Source organism: Xenopus laevis, chromosome 5S (assembly GCF_017654675.1).
Source record: "Xenopus laevis strain J_2021 chromosome 5S, Xenopus_laevis_v10.1, whole genome shotgun sequence".
Classification (NCBI taxonomy): Eukaryota; Metazoa; Chordata; class Amphibia; order Anura; family Pipidae; genus Xenopus; species Xenopus laevis.
The window spans coordinates 141,935,375-141,958,365 of NC_054380.1; the positions used below are offsets into that span (position 1 = coordinate 141,935,375).

General features: G+C 42.8%; 1 protein-coding gene across 1 annotated transcript in view; it reads right to left on the reverse strand.

Annotated features, from left to right (window-relative positions):
* The window catches only part of scara5.S (scavenger receptor class A member 5 S homeolog), a 135,527-nt gene that overhangs the window by 13,574 nt on the left and 98,962 nt on the right, over nt 1-22,991 (reverse strand). The window contains exon 7 of the mRNA XM_018266060.2: nt 15,225-15,278. Coding sequence (XP_018121549.1) covers nt 15,225-15,278 — 54 coding nt within the window. The remainder of the gene's footprint in view (nt 1-15,224; nt 15,279-22,991) is intronic.

Below are 22,991 nucleotides of genomic sequence, written 5' to 3' on the forward strand. Positions count from 1 at the left end.
CTGCCAGGTGACTGCGGTTTTGTAGAACAATGATTGTGTCTGGGGCCAATTTAGCCAATCAATCCAATTGGATTGGAATTAGATGGAACGTTTGTATTTTCACAGGATTAAAAAAAAAAAAACAACAGAACAAATTCTTCAGTGTTTTTGGCTGCAGAAAAGTTGCCCTGAAACGCCAGTCGGACAGAATGTGATCATGATCCATGGCCAATGTCCAACATCTGACAGTAGAAGGAAGCAATCAACACCAAGCAGAATGAATTGAGCCCTAGTTTCTCTCTTTCTTGTAAGGTAAATATCTGTATAGACATGGAGGCAGTTTTCTGATTCAGGGGGCCCTGAAAAACTCCATAAATTCTACATGATGCAGAGCAAGATGGTTGAGCTGGAGAAGGGAGGTGGCCCTTTCTGGGTTGACCTACATCCCTGGAAGGAATACTTTGAAATACATTTTTTATCACAACAAACTCACACTGATGTAAATAAAGTGCCAGATGCTCTATTGACACTACCGCTTGAGGGTTTAGATGGTCAGGAGATTCAACCAACATTGGCCAAATTGCTTCACCTATGCTACACCACCTTAAAGGGATTCTGTCATGGTTTTGTGGTGTAGTTTTTATTTCCACTGTTTACACTGCAAATAATTTACTCTACCATGTAAATGTCATTCCTAACCCAACAAGTGTATTTTTTTAAAGATTTTTATTTTGCATTTTATAACAAATAAACAAACAAACAATAAAATATGCATGGTTATGTCATTATTGTAGCCATCACAGTACAGCATATGCATTTAACACTTTTTGAATCCCGTAAATTCGTATACATTTCGGTGCAGTTATGGTTTTGTATCTGTTACCCCTAGGTAGCTTGAACAATAATTATGTATAGCTAAGCTCCTACTTGCTTGTCATCTCTGGCATTAAGGCTCCTCTGTGGCTTCCAGGCAGTTTAGCCACACCAGGTTATATTTCTGGAGACAACCTCTTGCAGTATAAGGGAGTTGCATTAGGGGGAGTGTTGCTTTAAGCAGGTTCAGCCAGCCATTGAGAGTGGGCGGTTATGGGGACATCCAATTCAGGAGGATGCATTTCCAGGCATAGAATAATAATGTGCGGAAAAGTATTCTCATGGCCGCCCTTGGGGTGACGTCATCTATTACACCAAGGAGGCATACCTTAGGGGTTATTAGCTTAGGTAGTGCTGTTTTGTCCTGAATATAGTTGAGAACCTGGAACCAGAAGGCTTGGATTCGGGGGGCATGACCAGATGAGGTGTAGGTAAGGTGCCTCTGAGGCCCTACACTTTTGACACTGTGGTGAGTTGAGTTTGTTCATACGGACCAGTCTAGTTGGGGTTAAGTGGAGTCTATGTAGGATTTTGAATTGGATCAGTCGATCTCTGGTTGAGACTAGGTAGTCAGAGGCCCTGTCAGTTGCCTCTTCCCAGTCATCATCCTCCAACTCTGGGATGCCTCTACTCCAGGCTATACCCGCTGCATTAAATGGAGGTTTAATGGTAACTACGAGAAGTGAGTATAGCCTGGTGACAAGTTTCCTGGTGGTGGTGGCTCTAAGGGCTGATTCTATCTTAGAATTTGTAAGGTTCATAGTGTTCCCTTGAAATTGGGTATTGGTGGCCTGTCTCAGCTGAAAGTATGCGAACCAGAGGAGAGCCTCCTGGGTTTGAACATGTTTTATTTGGGGCGTACCACTCCAGTCCCCTAGTGTGCGTAGGCCCCAGTGTGGCCATATTTTGTACTCCGCTATGTGTTGCAGATGTGGGAGGAAGAAATTTCCCCATAGAGTAAGATGTAGCGATAGGAGAGGTAGTGCGAGGTTGCTAACTTTAAGTGTTGCCACCCATGCTTTATATGCGGTGGTTATAACTGGGTGGGCTGTGTGTAAGTCGGGAGGTTTGACTTGGGATATATGAGAGTGACCATGTTGAGCTTGCTAGAGTGGCCTGTAGTGGGAAATTTGGATTAAATGGGTCTGGATTAAGCCACCAGTGCATAAAGTAGATCTGGGCTACCAATGAGTAAAAGTACCAATGTGGGAGGTCCAATCCCCCTTCGCTAACTGGACCCCGCAGTTTGGTTCTAGCAAACCTGGGGGGCTTGTTTGCCCAAAGAAAAGCTGTTTGGGCCGTATCAATGGTTGAAAAGAAAGAACGGGGATGGGACAGGGGAATTGTGGATGATGTAGAGGAAATTGGGGAGAAATATCATCTTTAGGTTATTGATCCTGCTCAGGATAGCCCACACTTTCAGTTTGTCTTTCATACTGGAGAGAATCAGATCAAGATTAGAGGGTATGAAGGCATTTCAATTCCTATGTACCACAATGCCAAGGTATTTGAATGAGTCCACCCAGACTAGAGGGGTGGGAGGGAATGAGCTGGGGTTAATGTTTGTGTCGATAGAGAGTCTGCTTGATTTCTCCCAATAAATTTTTGCCCTGAAAATTGTCCAAAGTGGTCCACTATTCTCAGGACCGCCTGCAGGGAGTTGCCTGGGTTATCCAGATATAACAGTATGTCGTCACCATAGAGAGAGATGGGTTCTTCCACTCTCCCCAGGCGGAGTCCTGTGATGTTATTTGCCTGACAGATACGGATTGCTAGAGGCTCTACAGCCAGGGCTAGAACTAGGGGTAGGCAGAAGAGGCACCTGGCTAGGGCGCAACAATGTAGGGGCACTGGGCAGGTGCCTGTTGAAGTGTCTTCTGCCTACCCCTAGTCTGTCTGCACTCCCCTCTGCCGCTCTCACTCGCCTACCGCCTCTCTCCCATGTGCTTCCAAATCCCTTCCGCATACTGCCCTTCTGCATTCCTTCCACATACTGCCCTTCCACACCTCTTCCGCATACTGCTCTTCCGCATCCCTTCCACATCCTACGGAACCTGCCCTTTCGCATCCTCTCTTCTATGTCGCATGCGTTCTTGTGCGCACACATGGGGGGCGGGGTTAGCCGACCAGGTTGCCTAGGGTGCCTGGTCAGTTCGGCCCGGGACTGGCCAGGACAAAGAGGAATGGCGATAATGGACATTCCTGTCGGGTGCCCCTATAAAGGTTGAGTGCAGCTGATAGGTGGCCATTAGAGCTGACTCTCGCTATTGGTTGTTTATATAGTAGCTTCACCCGTTCAATGAATTGGTCCCCCAAGCCAAATTTCCCAAAGGAATGGCCATTCTATAGAGTTGAGTGCTTTATCTACATTCAGTGACACTACTGCTCGTGATTGCTATGGGTTGCATGCAACTTTGTAAATAGCCTTCGGATTTTCACATTGGTGGATCTATTGGCATATATCAAGTTTGGTCTGGTTCAACTATTTCCTCTATGGTTTACTTTAGTCTGGTGGCCAGGACCTTTGCAAACACCTTGGCATCTGTGTTAAGCAGGGAGATAGGTCGGTAAGATCTGCAGTTCAGAGGGTCCTTTCCTTCTTTCAGAATGACCACAATCAGTGCCTCATTGAAGAGGGAGGAAGGTGGTCTTTTTTTAGTTGTAATATTGGTGTGTAGGTGCATCTCAGGTCATTTTGCCTGGTCATGTGCTTTCAGAAAGAGCCAGCACTTTAGGATGAAACTGCTTTTTGGCAGGCTGTTGTTTCTCCTACTCAATGTAACTAAATGTGTCTCAGTGGGACCTGGATTGTTACTACTGAGTGCTGTTCTTAGATCTACCAGGCAGCTGTTATCTTGTGTTAGGGAGCTGCTATCTGGTTATCTTCACATTATTCTGCTGATGGGCTGCAACTTGCAGTACAGCAGTAAAGAGTGACTGAAGTTTATCAGAGCACAAGTCACATGACTGGGGCACCTGGGAACTGACAATATGTCTAGCCCCATGTCATATTTCAAAATTAAATATAAAAAAAATCTGTTTGCTCTTTTGAGAAATTCATTTCTGTGCAGAATTCTGCTGGAGCAGCACTATTAACTGATGTGTTTTGAAAGAAAACGTTTCCCATGACAGTATCCCTTTAATAATATTTACAAAAATAAATGGAATAGCAGTGAGTGTACAGCACCCCCCATGGTTGTAGAAAGGGGCAGCTGTCTCAATTATAATTAATGCAGATTCACATGAAATAGCCAACAAGTTAGATGATACCCCTAAAGCAGAAATAAAGTCAATGCAGGTCTTTCCTTGGTCAAAGTGAAGTATAAGCAATACACAAGTCTAGAGATAAAGCCTAAAGTCTAAGATAAAGCCAACTAATATAAAACACAGTGTCCAGTCAGTTTTGTTATCTTCAGAGAATGTTCTATTGTGACTAGTAGGTTCCTATGTCCTTTGCCAACCAGGAGACACGGTTATAGGGAGACCTTCTGGACGTATGAAGGACACATCTCACGCAACAGTTTATGTACCAGCCCCAAGAGCTTATTAATGAATTCTGCAAATTGTAAGTAACGGACCAGTCCCAAAAGCTATGATCTGTTTGCTTGAATAACAGAACTGGAGAATTCTATCGCACAAGTCCTTTCCATTCTGCACCAGTCGCTGATTCGTTAAACAGTCTCTTGTTGGATCAACAAATTGTTCTGCCAATATTTTTACATCTTGACATTCGCTAACAGCTAATAAAACCAGATTATATTTGGGGTCTCGGTGGGACCAATAAAACCGTCTTGTTTCAGCTTCAGAGAGCTCAGCTCAAAGCTCAGCGCAGTTCGCTCGTCTATAGTTTTCTACTTGCCCTTAGGGAAACCTGAAGGGGCTTTTAAAACCCACCTGTTCACTTTCACATTATATCTCAGTTTTATATCAATGGTTTTATTTGACACAAAATGGGCTTTCAGGTGTGAATCTGGGACATCAGGTTTCACCTGAAAGAATTTTGTCTTTCGAAATACAGGTATAGGATCCATTATCCGGAAACCCGTTATGCAGCAAGCTCCGAATTACAGAATTACAGCCGTCTCTCATAGACTCCATTATAATGAAAGATCCAAATGTATAAAAATGATTTCCTTTTTCTGTGTAATAATAAAACATTCGCTTGTACTTGATCCCAACTAAGATATAATCAATCCTTATTGGAGGCAAAAGCAGCCTATTGGGTTTATTTCATGTTTATATGATTTTCTAGTAGACTTAAGGTATGAAGATCCAAATTATGGAAAGATGCGTTATCCTGAAAACCTCAGGTCCAGATCATTCTGGATAACAGGTCCAATACCTGTGATATTAACCCATAGCTATTCAAAATTTATTCCCACAAAAAGTAAAAGCATTAAGGACTTGGACTATCTCCGTCGCAAGTTGGTGTTTTGGCATGCGCATTTCATTGCGTGGGAGCATCGGTATTGACGCACGGAATGCGATGACGTAGATCCATGTCAAGATTGATGATCTGCCCATGTGTTGTGGTAATAAGAGGACAATCCGACCTGCTCACTTTGTGAAGTGATTATGGAACGGGGGACCTTGTCTTGGAGGAAGTTGGTGGAGATACAGCCTCTCCTACACCTCCCACAGGGTAGACAATCTCTGAGAGTGGAAACAGAACTGTAACCAGTGGAGGAATGTCAGGAGTGCCAAAAGAGTTCTGGAATGTCAAGGCAAAGCTGCAGGCAATAGCAGGTGTAAGAAATTGCCATCTTGGTTTGACATTATAGGTTTTACCTAAAGTATATGTTAATGTATACTTTGGGTTTCCTGTGACTACTTAGTCCTATGTCGGCTGTGGGGACCATAAATCAACTTACTGAATGCAAAAAAACTCGCTCAACAGGAGGAAGACAAGTTTATCTCGGCATCTTATCAGTTGGGAGGTTGCTGTGGTTGCAGGTGTCACAACCGAGGATAAAAAACCCTGGAGAGATTGGAGAGGGAAGCAGCTGGGGGCCTGGAGAAGAGAGGAACCTGGGGAAGAGAGGAGCCTGGGGAAGAGAGGAGCCTGGGGAAGAGACGGAGGAACCTGGGACAAGTCAGTATGTGAGGACTTCAGACCAGAGGGAAGCCATAATGAAGCTGACCTCTATTCCATTGCTATGGTGGTAACAACAATGTAGACTTGTATAATGAGTAACTGTAAATACTGTACATACTGTTTTAGTCTAAGTGTAATCATTTATGTGTAAAAATCCAATGAATTATTCCAATGAAATATAATCTCTTTAATATACGTTTCTTTGTCTGCTTGCTCCAAAAAACCACACCCAAGTAAGAGGCTTGAGGTATATTATTATTAATATACAGTATGATCCTACACAGGTCAATCAAGCAGAGGGTTGGTCCAGGCAGCAAAGGTTCAGCAACGTAGAAACAGACAGAAAAGTCATTAGTCAGCAGAAGGTACAAGGCCGGTGTGTCATTTTATTATTAGGGTACATGCGCAGAGCGTCAAACTGGACGCTGGTTTGAATCATCATGTTCTGTGCGTAAATGCCGACTCCCAACTGCGACGAAACACAAGTGCCCAAATTCCAAACAGTTCTGACCTGCAGTGGAGAGCGTCGAAGTCCGTGACAAAAGGAGCCGTCACTGGAGGTGCCTGACAGTATCTCTACCAACTCTCTCAGACACAAGGTGCCCCGTTCCAAGGTACATGATAGTAACGGGGTTAATAGGAAAGAATAAGACAGCAAAAGGGATAGAAACTTCCTTTAGAATCTGTGATTAATACAATAAATACTGCAAAGCAGCAATAAGGAAGGCAAAAAGCTGAAGTGAAAATGAGGAACTGATTGCTTCACCTTCAAAGAGTAATTCCAAAAGGTTTTAAGTGTATCAGTAGTAAATAGATGTGGGTCAAGAGTGTGGCTTTATTACGGTAGAAATATATTGGTTAATGTGTTTAATCATTACTTTTCTCTTAGATTTCATTGGGTCACTAACGAGTAATAACTTAAAGTCATATCTTTCAAAGCCCTTCATTCCTCTGCATCTCACTGCAAGGGAAACCTATGAATGCAGTGCAGTGATGCCTCATAAGAGAGGCAATGTCAATCGGGTGCTACTGGAGGTGCAGATCATTTCTGGGGAGGGGGGTGAGTCATTTCCGTGGCTCAGAGTTAAGTCGCATTGGCATGAGAAATTTATGAATCAATTCTGCTGAACCTATTGACTCAATCTATTGTGGGGACCTGTAAATTAGCACAATGTTCAGGGATGACAGTAGCTTTAGGGTTCTATAGCCAAGTTAAATGCATCTTCCCTTTTGGAATCCTAACCCTAAATTTTTCCCTCAATTCTTTACAACCAAACCCAAAAGCCACCTATTGACCCAATGGCTCAAAATCTGATTCTGTCAGGGATTTATGGGGCAATGCTTCAACCATGATAGTTTTCCTCCTCCCTTATATTTCCCTAACTTCACTGCCTTGGGCCCCTTCTACTCTAAAGCAAAAACAGAGAACTGCACAAGTAAAGGACAAGTAAAACAGAAACACACACCTGGGTTAGTAACATATCTAAAGACATGTTGTATGGTTTTTGCCCTTTTATTTCTCTAGGGTAGAAAACTATTTTTATGAATCATATACCATAACTGGTCTGATTGCCGTCACACCGTCCCTGACTTGCTGCCCACCCCCTGGGCCCTTGATTTGGAAGAGTCTCAATGCTCAAGCTGATGGCGCACACACACAAGCCAATCTTTAGTCCACTGTTAGCAATGACGCAGGTCACACGGAAACACTGCAAGATGGCAGCTGGGTGTGACTGGCAGTTTGAATGGGGCAGTCGGCACTCTAGTGACCTGAGGGGAACAGAAGGATAATAAATAGACTTTTCTTCTCCTTTAATCTGGCCCATTTCAAGGAGATGCAGTTGCGTAGCTCTCACCCCTGTGTCTCTTTTAATAAACCAGCCCCTACATCTCCATATTGTAACATTCCCATATCCATCACATACGGAGCCTGAGGATTTCATGCTAACAATGCCCTTCTGCCCAATAATTAGACCTATTGATTGAATGGGCTGATTGCACAAACAGAAACCCAGTTCCAACTCCACAGATGTTATTAGTTATTCCCAGCACCTCCCAGCAAGGTTAATAGCGATATATCAGCGACGGGATTGTGGATTGCGTATTCCTGTAATTTCCCGGCATATAAACACGAGCTCAAGGAATAAAACAAATAAAAATAGAAAGCGATAGAGCTACGAAGTGCCGGCAGGGAATATGTTTATCCCATTCCATATCATTTATACGCGGCTAATGGAAAAGAGCAACAGCAAGTGATTTATGGGGCTCCATGTGTTTTCTATTTTAGGGATCTGGGGGGATTCTGTTTAACTGTCTGGAAAAGGTACAGCGGCTGTACAGCAAGGTCCTATTTATTCACCTTCAGAATAGCAAAATCAGGTACCTTTACTATTAAAAATCTAACTGTCCTAGAGGTCCTGGTTCTGTAGAACTTACAATCTATGTAGGTGGGTCATACAGGCACAAATAGATAATATGTTTTACTAAGCACAATGGTTAGGGCAGTGGCCAATAAGTTCCAAGACTAGTTTCAAGACTAGTTCCAAGACTAGACAATAAACCATTCAACTGCTCCAAAAAGTAGGCAATGAATTTAGTTCTTAGGAGCTGGGGGCAAGTTGGAATGAGAGTTCAGAGAGAAGGAGCAGCAGGAGAGACATGTTTTAAGAGAGGATTGAATGTGGGTGGTATGAAAACATGATGGCACCTAGAGGAACAGTGGAGATAACAAGGAACATATGGAGATATAAGTAGGGTAAAAGAGTAGGAATGGTAAAATAGCCAACTATTAACAGTATAGGAGATTTAAAGGAGTTAACCAGTCCTACTATGAGGAAGTGTACCAATGCCCTGGGGAGGAATATGTTCCCATAGGTCCAGAGGTAGTGGCTGAAGTTGATGTGCCCTGGTCTATATAAGAGTATGAAGCACATGGTCCTGTCTCTATGGATCCCAATCCAGGAGGAGGTGAAAGCTGCTGGAGAGCCTGAGGTAGGAGACCTCTGTAAGGAGATTAAACCATAAGGTAATCAAAGCCTTAGTAAAGTCAGGGATAAGGGACCCTAGGAATGAGGACAGGATAGTGGAAGGTAGGACTTTATATACGACACTCTAAGAGTGTTACCTACCCCTTATTAAAGCTTAGTAAGTGGTAGGTCCCCATGTGACACTCAGCACGTTGTAGGGACTCAAGTGGGCAATCTTTGTGTAATCCCTTGAAACACTCGGTGTAACCTGAATAATACCCATATGTGATGTGATATTGTGTATACTTGTTCTTTTGTTATTTCTTCACTAAATCAATAGTTCCTGTTTAATAACCACTGGTGCCGAAACTTCAAAGTGAATATGCTGAGAGTAATAGTGCAGCCTGGAGACCCTTCCTATAATACTAAAGTACCATCTACAGTAGTAGTCACGTGTAGCTCTACCATTAAGAGCAGCTGGAGAGTTAGCCTCTAGTATCTATAGCACTACTTTTAGGTATATTATATCTATAAAAAAGGGGATGCACCCCTACTATTCTTTTGGAATCTCTCACTGGAGGATGAAGAATGTGGTTCAGCGACTGGGGTAAGAGACCTAAGTGAAGAGTGAGTCCTGGGGTAGGAAGAGCTCAAACTGTGACTAGATAACGTCTTAGATTCTAAATTAAGGTGATCGGGGAACATTTTTAGCCTGCACCTAGAGTAGGGGTCTGAAAGTTGAGGTTCACCATGGGGTGTAACCTGCTAACTGGCTTGAGTAATCCACAATGGGGGATGAAACAGCATATCCAATATACATAATAAAGTTCTTCCTCCCTACAGCACCACAGAGCCACTGGGCAGCATTGCTGTAGAAAGCTAATGGTGTGCCTCAGACATAGTGCTGGGAGTGCAAGTAGGGACACACTTGTATAAATACACACTGTCTCAGACTAAATGAACACTGGCAAGAGAGACTCTTCCTCTAATCACTTGCAGCTTCTCCAACATGTCCCTGATATTCCGACGGCACTCACATCTGGCCCAATTGCCGCTATGGGCGTCTGCGACTGGGGGGGGTTAAAACATGAGAGATATCAGACAAGAAGGTACTGCCATGCGTCTTTGGAAAAGGGGCCCTCCTTGCATGTAAAGGATGATCTGATTGGTTGGTTTGCTTTTTAAAGGTCTATGTTTTAATTGATGGGGAATAAAAAAAAATCTGCAGTGTTAAGAAATCCAAATAAAGTTAAGGCTTTGGGAGTTAACATGACAGAAAACAACAAAAACATCAAATGAAGAATAGTGAAGGAAGCCATAGCCAAAAAACAACAAAAATATGGCATTTAGGAGAAAAATAATGGCACCACGGGCACAAAGAACACTACCCTTGTGTATCAATATAAAACAATGTCACTTCATGTTAATGGAGAGTTAATTCAATACTGAGGTCCAACAGAGGGGATAGAACTTACTGACACCCAAACAGCCCCCATGTTGGCATTAATTACAGCGGAGACGGCATTTGTTTTTTAGGACAGATCTTTGCTCTTCTCCCACGCTACCATCATGTTCCCTTAGATCCTGTAGTTCTTGGAGCCCCTCATTTGTCTCATTATTATTTCTTGATTATCAGCACTAGACCCAACTGCTAATTTGAATCATATTTCAGCTTATCCTCATGCAAAGGAAAAAGAAACAAGCCCCAAATATAATGATACAACATCTACTGTAACATTCATTTGTTGAATCCCATCACCTCTTTCTAAATTACCCGCAACTCAAACTTATGGCTGAATTGCTTCAATCCACAAATCATTCCAACGGTCTGAAAAAATTAATTCCACTTTATTTGTAGAGTAAATATTGCAGCACAAGTTTCTCCTACCGTATCCTCCTAAACATCTCAGATTATGCCACATTGTGAGCACTCCGTTCCATAATAACCATCTCTGCCTGGTTCGACAACTTGTTTTTAATATGAATACAATAGAACCCTCATTTTAGGTTTTTAAGAGGACAAAAGTGGTGTAAAATTCAGGAAAATGTGAAATCAGGGAAATGCATTAGGCATTAATATTAATATAGAGGTGGGACCACACAATACAGTGTCAAATGAAGGAAAACTTAACACAATGTATTTTTTCCCTCAAGGGTGAGTGGACTATCCAGAAAGATCAGATGGGCGATAGAGGGCCTTAAAAATGGATAACAAAATAAACAGGGCAAATTCAGGAGCCAAAGAAAATAAATTTAGAGTTTAACTCCACTCCCAGTTCTTAGTTGAGCTACAGACAGAATTAGTCTCTAACAATAGTCCCCTACTGTGTGGTCCTAGAGTAAATAATGTCTAGGATAGTCGCTAACCTTATGTTATTATTATTATTATTATTATCAACATGTATTTTTAGAGCTCCAACATATCCCACAGTGCTGTACAAGAAGTGGGTTTATACAAAGAAAATACAGAATGACATAAAGGTTGACCAAGAACCAATACAAAAGGTTAAGAGGGCCCTGCCCAAAAGAGCTTGCAATCTAAAAGGATATGGGCTTGGGGCACAAGGTGTGGGAATGGGCAAGATCAGATGTAAGCAAGCTGAGAGATGTAGCATAGGGTATTACATTTAGTAGCAAACTGAAGTCATGCTAAACTAAATGAGGGTAAGCTTCCAAATCATTGTCTTTTAAGAGATCTTTAAAAAGTGGAAAGGTTGGGAGAAAATAGGACAGACCTTGGAAGAGAATTCCAGAGAAGGGGTGCGGTTCTTGCAAAGTCTGGAATGTGAGGAGGCAATGAGAGAAGAGCCAAGGAGCAGGTTTCTAGAGTAAATGGTGTCTAGAATAGTCCCCTACTTTATGTTCCTACTGCCAATAGCGTCTAGAATAGTCCATAGTCCATTACCTTGTGTTACTAGAAAAAATATATAAAGTGTCTAGGATAGAACCTACCTTATGTTCCTACTGCAAATAGTGTCTAGAATAGTCCATAGTCCACTACCTTGTGGTCCTACGATAAATATACAAAGTATCTAGGATAGTCCCTTGCTTGTGTTTCTACAGCAAATAGTGTCTAGTTAGGACCTTTGTGTTTCTTAAGTAAATAAAGATCTAACCATCTGCTACCCAATCATTGACCACTTGGTCCCTCCTGAGGCTTTCTGCTTCAGGCCCACCATTCACTGAGGCTCCCCACCATGAGTTTCTTCTTTTTCCTTCACTGAGGGGTTGCAGAAGAAACATGGTAACTCATCCCCTAGCCCAACCAGCCTTCAACCCCAGTAAAACACCATGCTGAATGGTGGGTTCCACTTACTCCAACTAACCTAGGGCACATACTTAGCACCTTAATGTAATATATTTTCATTATTTCCTTACATTCTATTTAAAGACACCCACTGGATCTGGAACTGTACAGAGATGTTTATTTCTACATTAAGCTCATTCGTTTCTTTTTGACAGATAAGGATAATTAGATTATTGGTTTGCAGGCTCCAAAGTTGGATGATTCCAATAAAGAAGAATGCAGTAGCCTCCTGGGAAATATGATAACGGACAATGCCCAAAACCATCACCATTTATCAGCTAATGATACATAACAGGCCGCTCAGAGGGGAGTCACAGAGCTTTATCCATCAACTATTTACTTGTCAGCACTTGGAAAACTGATGAGCAGTAATGTGTATGGCTTGGCTGGAAGGACAGAGCTGGGATTCTGAGCTAATATATTATTAGTGGAGGAGAAAAGTCCCCAAACCAAGATGAAACTAATTACAAAAACCTCTCTAGTTCCATTTAGGTCTATTATGTTCTTCATTAGCAGGATGAGATATATCTGAATCATTGAAGGCAAATTACACATAGATATGAGGAACACCTTTTTCCAGGCCACACCCTCTTCATAGTTTGGATCTAATACAGTCAGTTATTTAAAATTAAAGGAAAGTTCATTCCTTTTTAAGACACACACGGCACATTCTTAGAGACATTTCTGGTTTGTCTCTCAAGGCTTAGTAAGCATGTGAGGCCACAGTTGGTTATTTTCTAAAAGGAAACTTTTCATAGGGAATCTCATTGGGTTTGGCTAAAGTTGAGTCCAGTGATTGCTGTCTGTGCTTTGTCTGCAGATAACACATATTTTAGATTCCGTAATCCTAACATGTTTGGTTAATGACAAACTTTAAATTCTAGATAAAGAAGAAACTTTCCACTAGAGCAAATCAACCAGGAGCAGAATAACATTTCAGAAAGAGTCAGTTGTGAAACTCTTATCAACAAAACATCGGGGCTCCCGATCAGTTCAACAAGAAGGTGTCCACCTCACCCTTCTGTGGAAACCAGTCATTGCTAAACTCTAATTATCCCCTGAATGGCTACAGAAGCCACAATAGATCCCCCTAAAATTGTTCAACGTGACTCTTAAAATGGAATGTTTGTAACTGTAAAAGGAATTCAAGAATTGAAAAATGTACCCCAATAGAATGAAGGAGCCAACTGCATAGGTTCTTCTAGAATAAAGAACTACACGTGAAGAGCATTGGTGTGATGTTAGTTATCCCAAACCCAGAACAAACCTCAAGGTCCCAGTCACAGCTCACTGTTCTGCCTATAACAACCGTCTTTCTCTTTGGGATGCCGCCATGTCTAAATGTGAGAGAACCAAGGACAGAGTTCTGGCCAAGCAAGGTTACCGTATGTGGAACAGGAACGGAGAATAGGAGCATGGTCAAAATACAGGACTAGTCAGTATCAAATCAGACAGCACAGTACAAAATCATGAGACAGAAGCTTAGTTGGGGTCACAGGCCAGGTCAGAATACCAAAGTGGCGGGTTCAAGACAGGATCCGAGAGAATGGTCAAAGTACAGGCAAGAGTCAATACAGGCAGCAGACAAAACAGGAACAGGGACAGTCAAGGTTTAAACACGGCTGATATAAACTAGAATTAGCACCCAGGAACTACCAAAAATAGACCTACGTTGGGCAACGAGTCAGTAGACGCGGGCTCTTTAAATATTTGAATTTCTCGCCTATGAGCAATGGCGTCATCACCTTGTCAAACCCAGGAGCACAGAGCACAGAGCATGTCATTTGCCATCTAGGACATGGCGGGCATCCAGGAGGCGGCACCACCGCTAAACCACCAGGGATTCTCACAGTTGGTCCATTTCAGTTACCACATCTGCCAGTAAAAACTGGTAGTAAGACATTGTTGAGGAGTTTCCTGCCCCATCTCAACCTGGGATCAACCTGTCACTACAAAGAGGTGAGATGGGGCAAGTTCGGACCAGAAATGATGGGAACCTCATGAGAAAGAGAGGAAACCAGTAGCTAATGGATAATTCCAGTCTATCATAACTGCCTTGGCTCTTGCACCAAGTGGAGTCCCAAAGCAGAAGGCCTTGTCTATGTTCCTTACATGGATGAATATTCTCATGGACTTGTGTTTAGCTCCATCTATTAACTCAAGAAATCTGGAGATTAAAATAAAACACAACAAAGAAAACCGTTAATAGCTATGACCCAACCTGTGATGCCGCAGCTTCTGTTTAACCTGTTCATAAATGGGAATATCAACAGAACCACTGTAGCTCCATCATCGTAGTTGCTCCACCTAAGATCCTTTCTACATATAATGAGTCCTGTAGCTCCTTCATCATATTTGCTCCACCTAATATCCTCTCTATAAATATTGAGCCTTGTAGCACCTTCATTATGTTTGCTCCACCTGAGATTAGTCTCTGCATATAATGACTCCAGTTTTTCCCTCACATTTGATCTACCTGAGATCCTCTCAACATATAGTGAGTCCAGTAGATGTTTCATCATACTTGCTCCAACTAAGATTAGGTGCACTCCTGCAGGTGTTTGATAATATCTGCTTTGCCCGAGATCCCTCAGTAGCCCATCAATCCACAGTGAGCCCTGCAGCTGCTTGATAAGGTCCACCTGAGAATCAATCTCTCTGTAAATAGTGACTCTTGTATTGGACAAGACTGTGTGATCTCTGGGGCATGTTTGGCCCTGCTACCAAGCTTTTTGGTAAGACCAACCAATCAATGGATTTAGTGCATGTATAATATCATTGGCTGGCCTAGAGATGCATGGGTCGCTCTTTTTAAAACTTATACAAAACCAGAACCTATCAACCTGTCAATGACTCGTGAACCCAACTGAGATCATTACCTTCCCTTCAGCAAGAAGCTTTATAGAACTTGTAATTCATAATAACGAACAGCACCCCCTACTGTTTCAGCCCCAGAAAATGCATTTATTTGTTCAAGAAACAAATTCACAATGAAGATTTTTACCTGTGTCGCCTCTGTCTCCTCTGTCGCCCTTTTCACCTTTTGGCCCTCGGTCCCCTAGAAAGTAAAAGATAAAAGATGATGAAGACTCAGTTCATTATGTACTTTTCACTGAAGAGATGCAAGAAGTGTCTTGGCTCCTTTAGTACAGAGATAAAACTATGGCACATAGGTATTCCCTGTACTAAGCACAATTCAGCAGGAACAGTCCCTAAGTTTGCTCATAGTCTGTACAGAGAGATCCCATAAAACTATGGCAGCATAGGTATTCCCTGTACTAAGCACAATTCAGCAGGAACATTCCCCTAAGTTTGCTCATAGTCTGTACAGAGAGATCCCATAAAACTATGGTACATAGGTATTCCCTGTACTAAGCACAATTCAGCAGGAACAGTCCCTAAGTTTGCTCATAGTCTGTACAGAGAGATCCCATAAAACTATGACAGCATAGGTATTCCCTGTACTAAGCACAATTCAGCAGGAATATTCCCCTAAGTTTGCTCATAGTCTGTACAGAGAGATCCCATAAAACTATGGTACATAGGTATTCCCTGTACTAAGCACAATTCAGCAGGAACAGTCCCTAAGTTTGCTCATAGTCTGTACAGAGAGATCCCATAAAACTATGGCAGCATATGTATTCCCTGTACTAAGCACAATTCAGCAGGAACAGTCCCTAAGTTTGCTCATAGTCTGTACAGAGAGATCCCATAAAACTATGGCAGCATAGGTATTCCCTGTACTAAGCACAATTCAGCAGGAACAGCCCCTAAGTTTGCTCATAGTCTGTACAGAGAGATCCCATAAAACTATGGCAGCATAGGTATCCCCTGTACTAAGCACAATTCAGCAGGAACAGCCCCCTAAGTTTGCTCATAGTCTGTACAGAGAGATCCCATAAAACTATGGCAGCATAGGTATTCCCTGTACTAAGCACAATTCAGCAGGAACAGTCCCTAAGTTTGCTCATAGTCTGTACAGAGAGATCCCATAAAACTATGGTACATAGGTATTCCCTGTACTAAGCACAATTCAGCAGGAACAGTCCCTAAGTTTGCTCATAGTCTGTATAGAGAGATCCTATAAAACTATGTCAGCATAGATATTCCCTGTACTAAGCACAATTCAGCAGGAACAGCCCATTAACTCCCAGCATCCTTGGCTAGCCATGGTTAGTAGCAGAGTTCAGAAATGGGCAGATCACATTGAGGTATATGAGACATGGGGGCACTAGGGTCATGTTGGGAGAGGGTGTGGGAGACATTATGAATATAAAGGAAATAATAACGAGCTCGTTAGTTCTATCTGTACATTAAACTCTCCGGCTCGTTTGCTTAATGCACAAACACTTTATTATAAAGTATAAAATTGACATAAAAAATCCCAGGAAATTCTCCCCCTTGAACAGGGAACTGTGGGTCCCATGAGCTTTATCAGCTGCAGACATGGAGCTCTTACTCGCACGGCCTGGTGAGAAGCAGATGGAGGTGATGCTGCACGAGGCCCTTATCTACTAAACTGCAGTAATTGCAGAGACTTGACCTGATATTGTTGTGTCAAGAACCGCAGTGGATTTGTGGGCAGAAAGGCCGGGTCCTAAACTCCAGCACCATCTGCAACAAAGCGTATGCGCCTAAAAGCTTAAAGGGGAACTCCACCCAAATATTTTTTCTGCACTGATGGTTCTGACAACCTGTAAATGCAGCAAAGGCTAGCTGGCCTCCACTGATGACTGCAATTCCAACTGTATCCAATGGGCCTCAGTGTACCAGAATACATGTGCCAGGGGCATTTACTGAATTCATGGACCCATCACATGTTGGTGCCACACAGAACTTGATACATTGGCAACCTTAGGGCACATAAGGGTAAGTGATGCCTGAAGAAAAAAATATGAGTCTCCCTGGCCAAATCAAGTGTCACCTGTACATAGTAGCCCATTTAATAATTAGCACCCACATTCCATCCCCTAGTGGGAAGCTTAGGCCTAAGCTCTGTAGGTGCCAGTGTTAGATATGTGGCCCAAGCCCATGGACTAGTGGCATTGTGGTGACACTAGCAGCATGCTTAGGGGGGACATGGTTAGGGGGGATATTGTTGGGGTGCCATGGTTAGGGGTGACAGCCTATAAGCCTGTGTTGCATTTTTTACAAGCAGGTGTTGTGCCACTGCTGTTGGGGCAATTCCACTCAAATATGAAGAGCTTCTGTCTGTAGAAAGAACCCTCTTTGGTGGGTAGGGCTAAACAGTGGAAGGACCATCCGCCTGTGTTTAAAGAAACATGTAGAACAACAGGTAGACTGTAGCCCACCACAAACTTGGAGATTAGTGCATCAGAGATATAGGCTTTTTTTTTGCCTTTTATATATCTACTGTTGTTGGGGCAGGCAGTATAATAGGCAGCTAAAGCCTTACTACTGCCCACAGGCAACAGGAGAGCGCCCCCTAGTGTCTGTCAGTGGAAACTACGTACAGAGCAACATGTCACATGTCCCTCACCCCACAATGTGGCAACAACTCATAACATTACACGTGTCACACCCAGCATTCCATAGACTGGATCATCCATGAGGTCAACTTCATGTTTGGGGTCAAATCATCGACTACAGAGGCAATGGTGAAATGAGCTGGAAGGTGTAGGCGTTGGTTGTTGAGTGTAGAAATTCATTTCCAAACCATATTGCTGATTATTATTGAGCCACAGTGGATACACCCTCTACACACAAACACCACGGGGGGAGGGGCAAGAAGCTATAGGGGTGGCCTATACTGGAGAGTCAGGACCACGGCTCTGTAAGACCCTTTAATGTGTTTAAGTGCAAATGGCAGTTGGATCCTCAGAGGACAGAGTTGTGGCAGATCCAAGTAATGGGGCGCAGGGAATCCAATATCTTTAATAGCCTGAGTATTATGGGCGAGTGTTTGTGATGTGGAAGGGCGAGAGTCATAATGTGGTTCTCATGGTGGGAATTTGTTTTTCCATTCAGCCAAAGAGTGGGAACAGCAATTTCTCAGCCTCGTGCTTCCACTTAGTGGGAATTCTTGCGGCTGGGGGTTCACCCTGATTGTTGACACAGGAGTTATCAGTGAAACCCCGGAGCTGGCACAGTAAATGCCCCACATACAGAATTTACATAGAAAATGGAATATGAAATGATATGACTTTGTGTAGCCTTTCTACTTGCAGCTTATGAACTCAAACTCCCAGCACCCTTCATAAACACAGTAGGGAACATCTACCCTTAAACTGCCACTATTTCTACTATTGTTCCCAGAATGCTTCACACCCCTAAAGGTGCAATTTGCACCCCTCCACAGGCAGTAGTTACAGGGTGCTATATGGGGATGCTAACCTTCATTTGTGAGGCCCAGGGCCACCTCACTGCACCTCCTCAAGAACTTGCCCCAACTGACATTTTTCCCAAAAGGCAATTTTAGTCCAGTGTATTTACTGACAATGCACAAATGCCAGTTCCACTCAGGGGACTCTCTGTTTGAGGCCCATCAACTCGTTGGCCACTCTGAGCTACTTGCCAGTGGAATAGTTGAGCAGAGACTGGCAGTTAGGTAGGTTAAAAAAAGTTATAAGGTTGAACATGATAGACGTGTGTCTTTTTTCAAACGAACATACTATGTTACTATGTTACTATAAGGCATGCATGTTGGGAAAAAGATGGCAGAAAGCTCTTATGCTAAACCAAGGGGGAGATGAAGAGAAGCATTGTGGGTAGGTGAGAGGGGCAGAGCAAAAAGGTGCAAGTAAATCCTGCACAGGTTGTGTCTGTTTTGGCTCAAAATTGTCTCTGTTCACCTCAGATGTTCTCCGTCTGTTCCATATGTAGGTGCATCACACAAAGACAATCTTCTGACTGTAGGTGCCTCCATGGGCTGGTCCTTGGCACCTTTAGCACAACTCATCATCCAATGACTCCAATAACAGATGCTGCACTTGACTAGGGGCTGCTCGAGTAACGTAGACGTTGGACTAGGTAGGTTGACCTATTGGTTTGAAGTGGACTTCCCAGAAGTCCAGGAAGTACATAGACCCTCAGAAGGTTCTGGGCCCTGTTGCTGATCAATATGCATTGACATTCACTATTACAAACAACATATTTTATTTTTCCCTCCAAACTAAAGCGTCTTGTAATGATATAGCCCTGGAGGGGTTATATATAAGTTATTATAGTCACATATTGGACGGCCTTTCTCTGTGGGAACCTGCTCAGTGGCCAGACCAATGTATAAATATTTAGCAGTTCTATGGAGAAGAGAAAGATGTTGGGCCGAGATGGTATCACTGTGAGTCCAGCGCCGGCATCTGGACTGGAACCTGATTGGAAATGTGTTGTGCAGATCTTTCCTCTACTCCAGCAACCAAACATCTCATTCAGCTTCTAACAACCACACAACTTGTTCCAAGAGACTTTCCTCCCCCAGCTGTCACAGAACAACATGTTTCTTCATTAAAATCCTGCTGACACTTGCTATCTACGTGCCATCCAGTCCCACGCTGATTAGAGCTTACGCCATGGCCAGACTCTATAGCTTCTCTCAGTGCCCTAATACAAGAGTGCAGACTGGGGATGTGTTGGTTATATTTATATTGGAAGGGGTTTGTTTATCCTGGCGCCTCTCCATCTTCAGATCTCCTTCACTTTCCTCTCCCCGACAGTTGTTTGTTTTTATTCAGGGTGAGACGCTTGTCATATGTAGAGTTCTCCTTTCTAAACATTATACTGTCTCTTGTGTTACCGTCCGGCCAGGATCTGAGCTTATTCCACATCCACATTATCTCAACCAGAAGGAATTTCTGAGCTTCCTATGCTTGCATTACTTCCATATACACACCAAAAAAAGAAATTCACCACTTTGACTGTCTCTACTACCTTGCTGGCACACAGCAGTCCGCTTTGCTTTATGGTAGAAATTCTATATAGACCCTCAGTGGCAGAGCTGTAGTCTCATTGGATACTTGATGATTCATTTAGATTCAGTACAAACTAATAAACTTTTAATATGTCTGAAGGGTCAATAGTTTCCATTTAAAGCAGGGGTATCCAACCTTTGAGGCACATTCAAATGTAAAAAAGTTGGGGAGTAACACAAGCATGAAAAAGGTTCCTGGGGTGCCAGATGCCTATGATTGGTTATCAGTAGCCCCAATATGGACTGGCAGCCTACAGGAGGTTCTACTAGACATTACAACTAAACTTGCCCTGAAACCAGGAATTCAATAATAAGCATTGGGACCACTGGAAGCAATAGCCGAGGGATTAGTGACCAAAAGCTACTGGTTGAGGATCACTGGTTTGTTTTCCATTTAAGGACAACTCCAGTCTAATCTAATGTTAGGGCTCCACCCAAACTGCTCTTTTGGGTGGAGTCTAATCTAATGCTAGTTCCTCCCACTGCTCTAAGTCCCACAGTTTGTGAAGCACTTGTACTTGTGTACTAGACCACAGGTCCAATGGCCCATGAAATGTTCTGCCCCAAAGGCATATTACTGGTTCTCTGTTAGTTGTTCCAGTGCACACAAGAAGGGGGTTGTGGGATCCCCCCAAGGATGAGTAAATGTACAAGTACAATGGAAATGTCCAACTGTTCTGATCTGGCCAAATTATCTACAAGCTTACAAAAGAGAGAGGAGCTTTATCATTGCACGTTCCCTGGTCCCCCATACGAAGATATAGTAGGGGCATATAACCGAATATCAACATATATTATTCCTTGGGGGCAGTTTCCTACACTCAGGTGTCATTCCACGGCACATTCGTATCGAGAAGCTGGAAAACATTTGCCCTGTGCCTCATCCTCTGGTAATGGATTGGGGTTCGGCTTGGTGCCTGCGCATTTAATGAGGTGTGTGTCAACCTCCAGTCATACAGAAATAAAACTCAATGTCCCTGGTTTTGTTGAATTCCGCACTAACAAGCAATTACTTGTGCAAGTGAAATAAATTCCTCCATGCCATTAATGTGTAGTTCTGCTTCTACTGTAGTCAGGCTGGAACTGTCCGGTAATTAGAAGCACCTGCCTCTGAACTGCAGTAGAAATGGATCTATATCATTGTGCCATGAAGTCTGACCTCTACAGCACGTCAGCCAATCACCCATAATTCATTTGGATGGTAAGTGTCATGTCTCTGATGTACTTGTAGCTGATGGTGCCTGTATCAAGGTTAGTCTGGATAAGGGGTTCTGCTGTGGATCACTAGAGCACTGAATCATTGTCCCTATAACTACATAGTCCAGTAAATGTGTAGGAGACCCCTTAGTGCACTTGGATTGTTTTGAGGTAGAATGTCAAACAGCTCAGATGATCAACTCCTATTGACTCCAGTGGAATGTGCCACAAATATTTTGGCTGGAGAAGAGGCTAGTGCAAACTCCACAGGTGGAACCAGCATTGTTGATGAAGTCAAAAACAGCAGGAGACTCGGCTGGAGAACAGTTTCAGGAGACGGGTCAAGTTACATTATGTTCGTATGTTTCAAAGAAGTATCCCATTAGAAACGATGCCGCTGGTGTCCATGAAAAGAACTTTTGTTATGAGATTTTGGCACAGGGCAATGCTGGTCTTGTTTTTGTCTGAGAGGCTCCCTGTAAAGGCCAAGATGACTCCAAGCAGCCAGCCATTGGTATGTTTATGTTCCCTCTCAGGTATCCATTCAGACAATGTTCTCCTTCCTTTGGCAATGCCCAGGGTGTAGGATTCAACTGGAATTTGCATTAATTCAATCATTCTCAGACAGAATGGGCTGAACAATAGAGAATGGGCTGGTCTTGCCTAGAGCAACTGGGCTACCAACCAAACACCATAACACAAATTCTTTGATTTCCTGGGTTTCTAAAGGTTGGGGTTGTGTTAACAGACTAGAGTTAAGAGAGAAATAATATAAATATACTTCATAAGAGGCTTTTGTTCTTTATAAATAATATTAATTTAGGATTAACTTAAGAACCTGTAGCCAATTAAAGCATCAGAAATTTTACAGAGATAATGCAGCCGTTGGCCAAACATTAGTGGGACTGTCAACCTCTTCCATAAATTGACCCAATGTGACAACCCCACTCTGTTTTTATTGGAGCCTTGAGATTTGCATCACCATTTCCCGCCCTTTGAAGTCCATTGGGCAAAAGTGACAATAGTACCTTGATAGCCAAAAATGACCCAGGACATATGTATTGTAATGTAGGTTTATTCAGTTCACCATTCCAAAATTCTTCCACAAGCCTACTGCCCTCACCCTTCCTGCCCCCTCTTCCTTACGTAACATACCTCTGTAACTGTAACTGTAATAGGCATGAGCTACAGGCCCGACAAAATGTTATTAGGGCCAACAGAATATAATTGTTGAAGATTTTAAGACACTTCAAGTCCTGGTGTAGCCAATAAAGCCAAGGCCCAAGCTCCCCCAGTCTCCTTGGACAACCTGAATTTTAAAACATTTGCCTAAAATTAAACAGTTGATGAAGATGACGGTGGCATGTTGGAAAGAGTATCCAAGTGACTAAGCCACTCTGACAACACACACGTTCCCAAAGAACAAATAATCAAACATATAAGATAGATTTTTGGATGAGATGTTAAAGGATAAACAGCAAGCAAGAACAACTTGTCACCATGACAATATATTTAAAGTACAAATAACTGCCGCCCTAACGGGAGACCTCACTTAGGTCATAGTAATAAAAATATAAACGTGTTGGCTCAGACGTCTAAACCAAATTCCAGTCTCTATGAAGTCAAATTCCTGGCTACTCCAGAAAT